Genomic DNA, 15,000 nt, shown 5'->3' on the forward strand with positions numbered 1-15,000 from the left:
GAGTGCCGCACTGTCAGAGGGTCAGTACTGAGGGAGTGCCGCACTGTCAGAGGGTCAGTACTGAGGGAGTGCCGCACTGTCAGACGGTCAGTACTGAGGGAGTGCCGCACTGTCAGAGGGTCAGTACTGAGGGAGCGCCGCACTGTCAGAGGGTCAGTACTGAGGGAGTGCCGCACTGTCAGAGGGTCAGTACTGAGGGAGTGCCATACTGTCTGAGGGTCAGTACTGAGGGAGTGACGCACTGTCAGAGGGTCAGTACTGAGGGAGTGCCGCACTGTCAAAGGGTCAGTCCTGAGGGAGCGCCGTACTGTCAGAGGGGCAGTACTGAGGGAGTGCCGCACTGTCAGAGGGTCAGTACTGAGGGAGTGCCGCACTATCAGAGGGTCAGTACTGAGGGAGTGCCGCACTATCAGAGGGTCAGTACTGAGGGAGTGCCATACTGTCTGAGGGTCAGTACTGAGGGAGCGCTGCATTGTCAGAGGGTCAGTACTGAGGGAGTGCCGCACTGTCAGGGGGTCAGTACTGAAGGAGCGCCGCACTGTCAGAGGGTCAGTACTGAGGTAGCACCACACTGTCAGAGGGTCAGTACTGAGGGTGTGTTGCACTGTTAGAGGGTCAGTACTGAGGGAGTGCCGCACTGTCAGAGGGTCAGTACTGAGGGAGCACCGCACTGTCAGAGGGTCAGTACTGAGGGAGTGCCGCACTGTCAGAGGGTCAGTACTGAGGGAGTGCCGCACTGTCAGAGGGTCAGTACTGAGGGAGTCCCGTACTGTCAGAGGGTCAGTACTGAGGGAGTGTCGCATTGTCAGAGGGTCAGTACTGAGGGAGTGTTGCACTGTCAGAGGGTCAGTACAGAGGGAGTGCCGGACTCTCAGATGATCAGTACTGAGTGAGTGCCGCACTGTCAGAGGGTCAGTACTGAGGGAGTGTCGCACTGTCAGAGTGTCAGTACTGAGGGAGAGCCGCACTGTCAGAGGGTCAGTACTGAGGGAGTGCCGCACTGTCAGAGGGTCAGCACTGAGGGAGTGCTGCACTGTCAGAGGGTCAGTACTGAGGGAGTGCCGCACTGTCAGAGGGTCAGTACTGAGGGAGTGCCACACTGTCAGAGGGTCAGTACTGAGGGAGTGCCGCACTGTCAGAGGGTCAGTACTGAGGGAGTGCCGCACTGTCAGAGGGTCAGTACTGAGGGAGTGCCGCACTGTCAGAGGGTCAGTACTGAGGGAGTGCCGCACTGTCAGACGGTCAGTACTGAGGGAGTGCCGCACTGTCAGAGGGTCAGTACTGAGGGAGCGCCGCACTGTCAGAGGGTCAGTACTGAGGGAGTGCCGCACTGTCAGAGGGTCAGTACTGAGGGAGTGCCATACTGTCTGAGGGTCAGTACTGAGGGAGTGACGCACTGTCAGAGGGTCAGTACTGAGGGAGTGCCGCACTGTCAAAGGGTCAGTCCTGAGGGAGCGCCGTACTGTCAGAGGGGCAGTACTGAGGGAGTGCCGCACTGTCAGAGGGTCAGTACTGAGGGAGTGCCGCACTATCAGAGGGTCAGTACTGAGGGAGTGCCGCACTGTCAGAGGGTCAGTACTGAGGGAGTGCCATACTGTCTGAGGGTCAGTACTGAGGGAGCGCTGCATTGTCAGAGGGTCAGTACTGAGGGAGTGCCGCACTGTCAGGGGGTCAGTACTGAAGGAGCGCCGCACTGTCAGAGGGTCAGTACTGAGGGAGTGCCGCACTGTCAGAGGGTCAGTACTGAGGTAGCACCACACTGTCAGAGGGTCAGTACTGAGGGTGTGTTGCACTGTTAGAGGGTCAGTACTGAGGGAGTGCCGCACTGTCAGAGGGTCAGTACTGAGGGAGCACCGCACTGTCAGAGGGTCAGTACTGAGGGAGTGCCGCACTGTCAGAGGGTCAGTACTGAGGGAGTGCCGCACTGTCAGAGGGTCAGTACTGAGGGAGTCCCGTACTGTCAGAGGGTCAGTACTGAGGGAGTGTCGCATTGTCAGAGGGTCAGTACTGAGGGAGTGTTGCCCTGTCAGAGTGTCAGTACTGAGGGAGTACCGCACTGTCAGAGGGTCAGTACTGAGGGAGTGCCGCACTGTCAGAGGGTCAGTACAGAGGGAGTGCCGGACTCTCAGATGATCAGTACTGAGTGAGTGCCGCACTGTCAGAGGGTCAGTACTGAGGGAGTGTCGCATTGTCAGAGGGTCAGTACTGAGGGAGTGCCGCACTGTCAGAGGGTCAGTACTGAGGGAGTGCCGCACTGTCAGAGGGTCAGTACTGAGGGAGTGCCGCACTGTCAGAGGGTCAGTACTGAGGGAGTGCCGCACTGTCAGAGGGTCAGCACTGAGGGAGTGCCGCACTGTCAGAGTGTCAGTACTGAGGGAGAGCCGCACTGTCAGAGGGTCAGTACTGAGGGAGTGCCGCACTGTCAGAGGGTCAGCACTGAGGGAGTGCTGCACTGTCAGAGGGTCAGTACTGAGGGAGTGCCGCACTGTCAGAGGGTCAGTACTGAGGGAGTGCCACACTGTCAGAGGGTCAGTACTGAGCGAGTGCCGCACTGTCAGAGGGTCAGTACTGAGGGAGCTCTGCACTATCAGAGGGTCAGTACTGAGGGAGCGCCGCACTGTCAGAGGGTCAGTACTGAGGGAGTGCTGCACTGTCAGAGGGTCAGTACTGAGGGAGTGCTGCACTGTCAGAGAGGGCCAGCACTGAGGGAGTGCCGCACTGTCAGAAGGTCAGTACTGAGGGAGTGCCGCACTGTCAGAGGGTCAGTACTGAGGGAGTGCTGCCCTGTCAGAGTGTCAGTACTGAGGGAGCGCCGCACTGTCAGAGGGTCAGTACTGAGGGAGTGCTGCACTGTCAGAGGGTCAGTACTGAGGGACTCTGCACTGTCAGAGGGTCAGTACTGAGGGAGTGCCGCACTGTCAGAGGGTCAGTACTGAGGGAGTGCTGCACTGTCAGAGGGTCAGTACTGAGGGAGTACCGCACTGTCAGAGGGTCAGTACTGAGGGAGTGCCGCACTGTCAGAGGGTCAGTACTGAGGGAGTGCCGCACTGTCAGAGGGTCAGTACTGAGGGAGTGCCGCACTGTCAGAGGGTCAGTACTGAGGGAGTGCCGCACTGTCAGAGGGTCAGTACTGAGGGAGTGCCGCACTGTCAGAGGGTCAGTACTGAGGGAGTGCCGCACTGTCAGAGGGTCAGTACTGAGGGAGTGCCGCACTTTCAGAGGGTCAGTACTGAGGGAGTGCCGCACTGTCAGAGGGTCAGTACTGAGGGAGTGCCGCACTGTCAGAGGGTCAGTACTGAGGGAGTGCCGCACTGTCAGAGGGTCAGTACTGAGGGAGTGCCGCACTGTCAGAGGGTCAGTACTGAGGGAGTGCCGCACTGTCAGAGGGTCAGTACTGAGGGAGTGCCGCACTGTCAGAGGGTCAGTACTGAGGGAGTGCCGCACTTTCAGAGGGTCAGTACTGAGGGAGTGCTGCACTGTCAGAGGGTCAGTACTGAGGGAGTGCCGCACTGTCAGAGGGTCAGTACTGAGGGAGTGTCGCACTGGCAGAGTGTCAGTACTGATGGAGAGCCGCACTGTCAGAGGGTCAGTACTGAGGGAGTGCCGCACTGTCAGAGGGTCAGCACTGAGGGAGTGCTGCACTGTCAGAGGGTCAGTACTGAGGGAGTGCCGCACTGTCAGAGGGTCAGTACTGAGGGAGTGCCACACTGTCAGAGGGTCAGTACTGAGCGAGTGCCGCACTGTCAGAGGGTCAGTACTGAGGGAGCTCTGCACTATCAGAGGGTCAGTACTGAGGGAGTGCTGCACTGTCAGAGGGTCAGTACTGAGGGAGTGCTGCACTGTCAGAGAGGGCCAGCACTGAGGGAGTGCCGCACTGTCAGAAGGTCAGTACTGAGGGAGTGCCGCACTGTCAGAGGGTCAGTACTGAGGGAGTGCTGCCCTGTCAGAGTGTCAGTACTGAGGGAGCGCCGCACTGTCAGAGGGTCAGTACTGAGGGAGTGCTGCACTGTCAGAGGGTCAGTACTGAGGGACTCTGCACTGTCAGAGGGTCAGTACTGAGGGAGTGCCGCACTGTCAGAGGGTCAGTACTGAGGGAGTGCTGCACTGTCAGAGGGTCAGTACTGAGGGAGTACCGCACTGTCAGAGGGTCAGTACTGAGGGAATGCTGCACTGTCAGAGGGTCAGTACTGAGGGAGTGCCGCACTGTCAGAGGGTCAGTACTGGGGGAGTGCCGCACTGTCAGAGGGTCAGTACTGAGGGAGTGCCGCACTGTCAGAGGGTCAGTACTGAGGGAGTGCCGCACTTTCAGAGGGTCGGTAATGAGGGAATGCTGCACTGTCAGAGGGTCAGTACTGAGGGAGTGCCGCACTGTCAGAGGGTCAGTACTGAGGGAGTGCCGCACTGTCAGAGGGTCGGTACTGAGGGAGTGCCGCACTGTCAGATGGTCAGTACTGAGGGAGTGCCGCACTGTCAGAGGGTCAGTACTGAGGGAGTGCCGCACTGTCAGAGGGTCAGTACTGAGGGAGTGCCCCACTGTCAGAGGGTCAGTACGGAGGGAGTGCCGCACTGTCAGAGGGTCAGCACTGAGGGAGTGCTGCACTGTCAGAAGGTCAGTACTGAGGGAGTGCCGCACTGTCTGAGGGTCAGTACTGAGGGACTGCTGCACTGTCAGAGGGTCAGTACTGAGGGAGTGCCGCACTGTCAGAGGGTCAGTACTGAGGGAGTGCCGCACTGTCTGAGGGTCAGTACTGAGGGACTGCTGCACTGTCAGAGGGTCAGTACTGAGGGAGTGCCGCACTGTCAGAGGGTCAGTACTGAGGGAGTGCCGCACTGTCAGAGGGTCAGTACTGAGGGAGTGCCGCACTGTCAGAGGGTCGGTAATGAGGGAATGCTGCACTGTCAGAGGGTCAGTACTGAGGGAGTGCCGCACTGTCAGAGGGTCAGTACTGAGGGAGTGCCGCACTGTCAGAGGGTCAGTACTGAGTGAGTGCCGCACTGTCAGAGGGTCAGTACTGAGGGAGTGCTGCACTGTCAGAGGGTCAGTACTGAGGGAGTGCTGCACTGTCAGAGGGTCAGTACTGAGGGAGTGCCGCACTGTCAGAGGGTCGGTACTGAGGGAGTGCCGCACTGTCAGATGGTCAGTACTGAGGGAGTGCCGCACTGTCAGAGGGTCGGTACTGAGGGAGTACCGCACTGTCAGAGGGTCAGTACTGAGGGAGTGCCACACTGTCAGAGGTTCAGTACTGAGGGAATGCTGCACTGTCAGAGGGTCAGTACTGAGGGAGTGCTGCACTGTCAGAGGGTCAGTACTGAGGGAGTACCGCACTGTCAGAGGGTCAGTACTGAGGGAGTGCCGCACTGTCAGAGGGTCAGTACTGAGGGAGTGCCGCACTGTCAGAGGGTCAGTACTGAGGGAGTGCCGCACTGTCGGATGGTCAGTACTGAGGGAGTGCCGCACTGTCAGAGGGTCAGTACTGAGGGAGTGCCGCACTGTCAGAGGGTCAGTACTGAGGGAGTGCCGCACTGTCAGAGGGTCGGTACTGAGGGAGTACCGCACTGTCAGAGGGTCAGTACTGAGGGAGTGCCGCACTGTCAGAGGGTCAGTACTGAGGGAGTGCTGCACTGTCAGAGGATCAGTACTGAGGGACTGCTGCACTGTCAGAGGGTCAGTACTGAGGGAGTGCCGCACTGTCAGAGGGTCAGTGCTGAGGGAGTGCCGCACTGTCAGAGGGTCAGTACTGAGGGAGTGCCGCACTGTCAGAGGGTCAGTACTGAGGGAGTGCCGCACTGTCAGAGGGTCAGTACTGAGGGAGTGCTGCACTGTCAGTGGGTCAGTACTGAGGGAGTACCGCACTGTCAGAGGGTCAGTACTGAGGGAATGCTGCACTGTCAGAGTGTCAGTACTGAGGGAGTGCCGCACTGTCAGAGGGTCAGTACTGAGGGAGTGCCGCACTGTCAGAGGGTCAGTACTGAGGGAGTGCCGCACTGTCAGAGGGTCAGTACTGAGGGAGTGCCGCACTTTCAGAGGGTCGGTAATGAGGGAATGCTGCACTGTCAGAGGGTCAGTACTGAGGGAGTGCTGCACTGTCAGAGGGTCAGTACTGAGGGAGTGCTGCACTGTCAGAGGGTCAGTACTGAGGGAGTGCCGCACTGTCAGAGGGTCGGTACTGAGGGAGTGCCGCACTGTCAGATGGTCAGTACTGAGGGAGTGCCGCACTGTCAGAGGGTCGGTACTGAGGGAGTACCGCACTGTCAGAGGGTCAGTACTGAGGGAGTGCCACACTGTCAGAGGTTCAGTACTGAGGGAATGCTGCACTGTCAGAGGGTCAGTACTGAGGGAGTGCTGCACTGTCAGAGGGTCAGTACTGAGGGAGTACCGCACTGTCAGAGGGTCAGTACTGAGGGAGTGCCGCACTGTCAGAGGGTCAGTACTGAGGGAGTGCCGCACTGTCAGAGGGTCAGTACTGAGGGAGTGCCGCACTGTCGGAGGGTCAGTACTGAGGGAGTGCCGCACTGTCAGAGGGTCAGTGCTGAGGGAGCTCTGCACTGTCAGAGGGTCAGTACTGATGGAGTGCCGCACTGTCAGAGGGTCAGTACTGAGGGAGCGCCGCACTGTCAGAGGGTCAGGACTGAGGGAGTGCTGCTCTGTCAGAGGGTCAGTACTGAGGGAGTGCCGCACTGTCAGAGGGTCAGTATTGAGGGAGTGCCGCACTGTCAGAGGGTCAGTACTGAGGTAGTGCCGCACTGTCAGAGGGTCAATACTGAGGGAGTGCCGCACTGTCAGAGGGTCAGTACTGAGGGAGTGCCGCACTGTCAGAGGGTCAGTACTGAGGGAGTGCCGCACTGTCAGAGGGTCTGTACTGAGGGAGTGCCGCACTGTCAGAGAGTCAGTACTGAGGGAGTGCCGCACTGTCAGAGGGTCAGTACTGAGGGAGTGCCGCACTGTCAGAGGGTCAGTACTGAGGGAGCGCCGCACTGTCAGAGGGTCAGTACTGAGGAAGTGGCGCACTGTCAGAGGGTCAGTACTGAGGGATTGCCGCACTGTCAGAGGGTCAGTACTGAGGGAGTGCTGCACTGTCAGAGGGTCAGTACTGAGGGAGCGCCGCACTGTCAGAGGGTCAGTACGGAGGGAGTGCCGCACTGTCAGAGGGTCAGTACTGAGGGAGTGCCGCACTGTCAGAGGGTCAGTACTGAGGGAGTGCTGCACTGTCAGAGGGTCAGTACTGAGGGAGCGCCGCACTGTCAGAGGGTCAGTACGGAGGGAGTGCCGCACTGTCAGAGGGTCAGTACTGAGGGAGTGCCGCACTGTCAGAGGGTCAGTACTGAGGGAGTGCCGCACTGACAGAGGGTCAATACTGAGGGAGTGCCGCACTGTCAGAGGGTCAGTACTGAGGGAGTGCCGCACTGTCAGAGGGTCAGTACGGAGGGAGTGCCGCACTGTCAGAGGGTCAGTACTGAGGGAGTGCCGCACTGTCAGAGGGTCAGTATTGAGGGAGTGCCGCATTGTCAGTGGGTCAGTACTGAGGGAGTGTCACACTGTCAGAGGGTCAGTACTGAGAGAGTGCCGCACTGTCAGGGGTTCAGTACTGAGGGAGTGCCGCACTGTCAGAGGGTCAGTACTGAGGGAGTGCCGCACTGTCAGTGGGTCAGTACTGAGGGAGTGTCACACTGTCAGAGGGTCAGTACTGAGAGAGTGCTGCACTGTCAGAGGGTCAGTACTGAGGGAGTGCTGCACTGTCTGAGGGTCAGTACTGAGGTAGCGCCGCACAGTCAGAGTGTCAGTACTGAGGGAGTGCCGCACTGTCAGAGGGTCAGTACTGAGGGAGTGCCGCCCTGTCAGACGGTCAGTGTTGAGGGAGCGACGCACCGCCTGTGGGTCAGTATTGAGGTTTGGGACTGACAATATTGATAATATTCCTGTCTGCTCAGGGTCACTTTCTCTCTCTGTCTTTCTCCCAGTTCTCAGAGGGTGTTCTCGACGCCTGCCTCTTCATGTTGGACAGAAGCAAGATGCCGGTGGCTGGACGAGGTGACGCCATTAGCGTTGTGCGTATCGTATCGGCTTTGGTAAGTGCCGTGAGACATCCTGTCCCATTAGGCCTCACGTGGTGATGGGAAGTGAGTGAGTGAGCCTGCTCCACTAGGCCGCACTGCGATGGTGGGAAGTGAGCGAGTGAGCCTGCTCCACTAGGCCGCACTGCGATGGTGGGAAGTGAGCAAGTGAGCCTGCTCCACTAGGCCGCACTGCGATGGTGGGAAGTGAGCGAGTGAGCCTGCTCTACTAGGCCGCACTGCGATGGTGGGAAGTGAGCGAGGGAGCCTGCTCCACTAGGCCGCACTGTGGTGGTGGGAATGAGTGAGCCTGCTCCTCTAGGCCACACTGTTGGATTGGGAAGTGAGCGGGTGAGCCAGCTCCACTAGGCCACACTGTGGTGGTGGGGTTGAGCGATCCTGCTCCACTAGCCGCACTGTGGTGGGAAGTAAGTGAGCCAGCTCCACTAGGCCTCACTGTGATGGTGGGAAGTGAGCGAGCGAGCCTGCTCCACTAGGCCGCACTGTGGTGGTGGGAATGAATGAGCCTGCTCCACTATGCTGCACTGTGGTGGTGGGAAGTGAGTGAGCCTGTTCCACTAGGCCGCACTGTGGTGGAGGGGAGTGAGCGAGCAAGCCTGCTCCACTGGGCTACACATGGTGGTGGGAAGTGAGCGAGTGAGCCAGCTCCAATAGGCCGCACTGTGATGGTGGGAAGTCAGCGAGTGAGCCTGCTGTACTAGGCCGCACTGCAATGGTGGGAAGTGAGCGAATGAGCCAGCTCCACTATGCTGCACTGTGGTGGTGGGAAGTGAGTGAGCCTGTTCCACTAGGCCGCACTCTGATGGTGGGAATGAGTGAGCCTGTTCCACTAGGCCGCACTGTGGTGGTGGGGAGTGAGCGAGCCTCTTCCACTAGGCCGCACTATGGTGGTGGGGAGTGAGCGAGCAAGCCTGCTCCACTGGGCCACACTGTGGTGGTGGGAAGTGAGCGAGTGAGCCTGCTCCACTAGGCCGCACTGTGGTGATGGGGAGTGAGTGAGCCTGCTCCTCTAGGCCGCACTGTGGTAGTGGGAAGTAAGCGAGTGAGCCAGCTCCTCTAGGATGCACTGTGGTGGTGGGGTGAGTGAGCCTGCTCCACTAGGCCGCACTGTGGTGGTGGGAATGAGTGAGCCTGCTCCTCTAGGCCACACTGTGATGGTGGGGAGTGAGTGAGCCTGCTCCACTTGGCCGCACTCTGATGGTGGGGAGTGAGCGATGAGCCAGCTCCACTAGGCCGCACTGTGATGGTGGGGAGTGAGCAATGAGCCTGCTTCACTAGGCCGCACTGTGATGGTGGGAAGTGAGCAATGAGCCTGCTTCACTAGGCCGCACTGTGATGGTGGGGAGTGAGCGATGAGCCTGCTTCACTAGGCCGCACTGTGATGCTGGGGAGTGAGCGATGAGCCTGCTTCACTAGGCCGCACTGTGATGCTGGGGAGTGAGCGAAGAGCCTGCTTCACTAGGCCGCACTGTAATGGTGGGGAGTGAGCGATGAGCCTGCTCCACTAGGCCGCATTGTGACGGTGGGGAGTGAGCGAGTGAGCCTGCTCCACTAGGCCGCACTGTGGTGATGGGGAGTGAGTGAGTCTGCCCCACTAGGCCGCACTGTGATGGTGGGGAGTGAGTGAGTCTGCCCCACTAGGCCGCACTGTGGTGATGGGGAGTGAGTGAGTCTGCCCCACTAGGCCGCACTGTGATGGTGGGGAGTGAGTGAGTCTGCCCCACTAGGCCGCACTGTGGTGGTGGGAATGAGTGAGCCTGCTCCACTAGGCCACACTGTGGTGGTGGGGAGCGAGTGAGTCTGCCCCACTAGGCCGCACTGTGGTGGTGGGGTGAGTGAGTCTGCCCCACTAGGCCGCACTGTGACGGTGGGGAGTGAGTGAGTCTGCCCCACTAGGCCACACTGTGGTGGTGGGGAGCGAGTGAGTCTGCCCCACTAGGCCACACTGTGGTGGTGGGGTGAGTGAGTCTGCCCCACTAGGCCGCACTGTGGTGGTGGGGTGAGTGAGTCTGCCCCACTAGGCCGCACTGTGACGGTGGGGAGTGAGTGAGTCTGCCCCACTAGGCCGCACTGTGGTGATGGGGAGTGAGTGAGTGAGTCTGCTCCACTAGGCCGCACTGTGGTGGTGGGGAGTGAGCGAGTGAGCCTGCTCCACTAGGCCGCACTGTGACGGTGGGGAGTGAGCGAGTGAGTCTGCCCCACTAGGCCGCACTGTGACGGTGGGGAGTGAGTGAGTGAGCCTGCTCCACTAGGCCGCACTGTGGTGATGGGGAGTGAGTGAGTGAGCCTGCTCCACTAGGCCGCACTGTGATGGTGGGGAGTGAGTGAGTCTGCTCCACTAGGCCGCACTGTGATGGTGGGGAGTGAGTGAGTCTGCCCCACTAGGCCGCACTGTGATGGTGGGGAGTGAGTGAGTCTGCCCCACTAGGCCGCACTGTGATGGTGGGGAGTGAGTGAGCCTGCTCCACTAGGCCGCACTGTGATGGTGGGGAGTGAGTGAGTCTGCCCCACTAAGCCGCACTGTGACGGTGGGGAGTGAGTGAGTCTGCTCCACTAGGCCGCACTGTGGTGATGGGGAGTGAGTGAGTGAGCCTGCTCCACTAGGCCGCACTGTTGGATTGGGAAGTGAGCGAGTGAGCCAACTCCACTAGGCCACACTGTGACGGTGGGGAGTGAGCGATGAGCCTGCTCCACTAGGCCGCATTGTGACGGTGGGGAGTGAGCGATGAGCCTGCTCCACTAGGCCGCACTGTGGTGATGGGGAGTGAGTGAGTGAGCCTGCTCCACTAGGCCGCACTGTGGTGATGGGAATGAGTGAGCCTGCTCCTCGAGGCCGCACTGTTGGATTGGGAAGTGAGCGAGTGAGCCAACTCCACTAGGCCACACTGTGACGGTGGGGAGTGAGCGATGAGCCTGCTCCACTAGGCCGCATTGTGATGGTGGGGAGTGAGCGAGTGAGCCTGCTCCACTAGGCCACACTGTGATGGTGGGGAGTGAGCGAGTGAGCCTGCTCCACTAGGCCGCATTGTGATGGTGGGGAGTGAGCGAGTGAGCCTGCTCCACTAGGCCACACTGTGATGGTGGGAAGTGAGACTATTCCACTCCCCATCTCAATAGTCCGCTTTCCCCGATTCCAGCTCACAGATATGGGTGATGTGGTCCATTTATCTCGTCTTTACTTGTGGGATCCTCCTGTGCCTCTATTGGCCGCTGTACTCCCGCCCAGTGTGTTCCTCTGTCGGGGGTTGTCAAGATAGAGTAGCAAGATGACAATAGTAAATAAACTTCTGTCTTTTATTTACGCGTTCACTCTCTCTCGCCCACCACCTCCTCTCTCTCATCTCTCCACTGGGCCACACATGGCGGTGGGAAGTGAGCGAGTGAGCCAGCTCCAATAGGCCGCACTGTGATGGTGGGAAGTCAGCAAGTGAGCCTGCTCTACTAGGCCGCACTGCAATGGTGGGAAGTGAGCGAGTGAAAAAGATTGACTGGAAAAGATATAGTTCGAGTACAATAGATGGGTCGTTTTTTGTACAGTGTGTGCAGGAGGGTTTCCTGAAACAATATGTTGACAGGCCAACAAGAGGCGAGGCCACGTTGGATTTGGTTTTGGGTAATGAACCAGGCCAGGTGTTGGATTTGGAGGTAGGAGAGCACTTTGGGGACAGTGACCACAATTCGGTGACGTTTACGTTAATGATGGAAAGGGATAAGTATACACCGCAGGGCAAGAGTTATAACTGGGGGAAGGGCAATTATGATGCCATTAGACGTGACTTGGGGGGGATAAGGTGGAGAAGTAGGCTGCAAGTGTTGGGCACACTGGATAAGTGGAGCTTGTTCAAGGATCAGCTACTGCGTGTTCTTGATAAGTATGTACCGGTCAGACAGGGAGGAAGGTGTCGAGCGAGGGAACCGTGGTTTACCAAGGAAGTGGAATCTCTTGTTAAGAGGAAGAAGGAGGCCTATGTGAAGATGAAGTGTGAAGTTTCGGTTGGGGCGATGGATAGTTACAAGGTAGCGAGGAAGGATCTAAAGAGAGAGCTAAGACGAGCAAGGAGGGGACATGAGAAGTATTTGGCAGGAAGGATCAAGGAAAACCCAAAAGCTTTCTATAGGTATGTGAGGAATAAGCGAATGACTAGGGAAAGAGTAGGACCAGTCAAGGACAGGGATGGGAAGTTGTGTGTGGAGTCTGAAGAGATAGGCGAGATACTAAATGAATATTTTTCGTCAGTATTCACTCAGGAAAAAGATAATGTTGTGGAGGAGAATGCTGAGCCCCAGGCTAATAGAATAGATGGCATTGAGGTACGTAGGGAAGAGGTGTTGGCAATTCTGGACAGGCTGAAAATAGATAAGTCCCCGGGACCTGATGGGATTTATCCTAGGATTCTCTGGGAGGCCAGGGAAGAGATTGCTGGACCTTTGGCTTTGATTTTTATGTCATCATTGGCTACAGGAATGGTGCCAGAGGACTGGAGGACAGCAAATGTGGTCCCTTTGTTCAAAAAGGGGAGCAGAGACAACCCCGGCAACTATAGACCGGTGAGCCTCACGTCTGTAGTGGGTAAAGTCTTGGAGGGGATTATAAGAGACAAGATTTATAATCATCTAGATAGGAATAATATGGTCAGGGATAGTCAGCATGGCTTTGTGAAGGGTAGGTGATGCCTCACAAACCTTATCGAGTTCTTTGAGAAGGTGACTGAACAGGTAGACGAGGGTAGAGCAGTTGATGTGGTGTATATGGATTTCAGCAAAGCGTTTGATAAGGTTCCCCACGGTAGGCTATTGCAAAAAATACGGAGGCTGGGGATTGAGGGTGATTTAGAGATGTGGATCAGAAATTGGCTAGCTGAAAGAAGACAGAGGGTGGTGGTTGATGGGAAATGTTCAGAATGGAGTACAGTCACAAGTGGAGTACCACAAGGATCTGTTCTGGGGCCGTTGCTGTTTGTCATTTTTATCAATGACCTAGAGGAAGGCGCAGAAGGGTGGGTGAGTAAATTTGCAGACGATACTAAAGTCGGTGGTGTGTTCGATAGTGTGGAAGGATGTAGCAGGTTACAGAGGGATATAGATAAGCTGCAGAGCTGGGCTGAGAGGTGGCAAATGGAGTTTAATGTAGAGAAGTGTGAGGTGATTCACTTTGGAAGGAATAACAGGAATGCGGAATATTTGGCTAATGGTAAAGTTCTTGAAAGTGTGGATGAGCAGAGGGATCTAGGTGTCCATGTACATAGATCCCTGAAAGTTGCCACCCAGGTTGATAGGGTTGTGAAGAAGGCCTATGGAGTGTTGGCCTTTATTGGTAGAGGGATTGAGTTCCGGAGTCGGGAGGTCATGTTGCAGCTGTACAGAACTCTGGTACGGCCGCATTTGGAGTATTGCGTACAGTTCTGGTCACCGCATTATAGGAAGGATGTGGAGGCTTTGGAGCAGGTGCAGAGGAGATTTACCAGGATGTTGCCTGGTATGGAGGGAAAATCTTATGAGGAAAGGCTGATGGACCTGAGGTTGTTTTCGTTGGAGAGAAGTAGGTTAAGAGGAGACTTAATAGAGGCATACAAAATGATCAGGGGGTTAGATAGGGTGGACAGTGAGAGCCTTCTCCCGCGGATGGATATGGCTGGCACGAGGGGACATAACTTTAAACTGAGGGGTAATAGATATAGGACAGAGGTCAGAGGTAGGTTCTTTACGCAAAGAGTAGTGAGGCCGTGGAATGCCCTACCTGCTACAGTAGTGAACTCGCCAACATTGAGGGCATTTAAAAGTTTATTGGATAAACATATGGATGATAATGGCACAGTGTAGGTTAGATGGCTTTTGTTTCGGTGCAACATCGTGGGCCGAAGGGCCTGTACTGCGCTGTATTGTTCTATGTTCTATGTTCTATGTTCTCCCTTCATCATTCTATCTCTCCATCATTCTCTCTACCACCATCTCTCTCTCTCTCCCTACCCCCCCTCTCTCCCTCTCCCTACCCCCCTCTCTCCCTCTCCCTACCCCCTCTCTCTTCCTCTCCCTACTCTCTCTCTGTCTCTTTACCCTTTCTCTCTCTCTCTCCTCTCGCCCTCCAACTCTCTCTCTCTGTTGCCTTCCCTGCCCCTTTCCCTCTCCCCTCTGATCTCTTTATCTCTCCTCCCTACCTCTCTCTTTCTGCCCCCTCTCTCCCCACCTCTCTCAACCTTCACTCTCTCCCTCTCTCCCCTTTCTCTTCACCTCGCTATCTCCCTGCTCTCTCACCCTCCAACCCCACTCTCTCTTTCTCTCTGCCCCTTTCCCCTCTCCGCTCTCTCTCCCTCTCTCCCTCCATCTCTGTCCCTGTCTCCCTCCCTCTGCTCTCCTCCCCATCTCTCCCCTCTTCCCATCTCTCCTCCTGTCTATTTCTCTCTCTGTCTCTCTCAACTTGTCTCTCTCTCTCGAGAACATAGAACATAGAACATTACAGCGCAGTACAGGCCCTTCGGCCCTCGATGTTGCGCCGACCTGTGAAACCACTCTAAAGCCCATCTACACTATTCCCTTATCGTCCATATGTCTATCCAATGACCATTTGAATGCCCTTAGTGTTGGCGAGTCCACTACTGTTGCGGGCAGGGCATTCCACACCCTTACTACTCTCTGAGTAAAGAACCTACCTCTGATATCTGTCTTATATCTATCTCCCCTCAATTTAAAGCTATGTCCCCTCGTGCTAGACATCACCATCCGAGGAAAAAGGCTCTCACTGTCCACCCTATCCAATCCTCTGATCATCTTGATATGCCTCAATTAAGTCACCTCTTAACCTTCTTCTCTCTCACGAAAACAGCCTCAAGTCCCTCAGCCTTCCCTCATAAGATCTTCCCTCCATACCAGGCAACATTCCGGTAAATCTCCTCTGCACCCTTTCCAATGCTTCCACATCCTTCCTATAAT

The 15,000-nt window shown here is 56.9% G+C and overlaps 1 protein-coding gene across 1 annotated transcript in view; it reads left to right on the top strand.

The window, feature by feature from the left end:
- Positions 1–15,000, top strand: part of LOC140422594 (protein-glutamine gamma-glutamyltransferase K-like) — a 64,749-nt gene that overhangs the window by 41,202 nt on the left and 8,547 nt on the right. Inside the window, 1 exon segment of the mRNA XM_072507603.1 lies at positions 7,960–8,067. Within this exon segment, the coding sequence (XP_072363704.1) occupies positions 7,960–8,067 (108 nt within the window).

This window comes from Scyliorhinus torazame, chromosome 5, assembly GCF_047496885.1.
Source record: "Scyliorhinus torazame isolate Kashiwa2021f chromosome 5, sScyTor2.1, whole genome shotgun sequence".
NCBI lineage: Eukaryota > Metazoa > Chordata > Chondrichthyes > Carcharhiniformes > Scyliorhinidae > Scyliorhinus > Scyliorhinus torazame.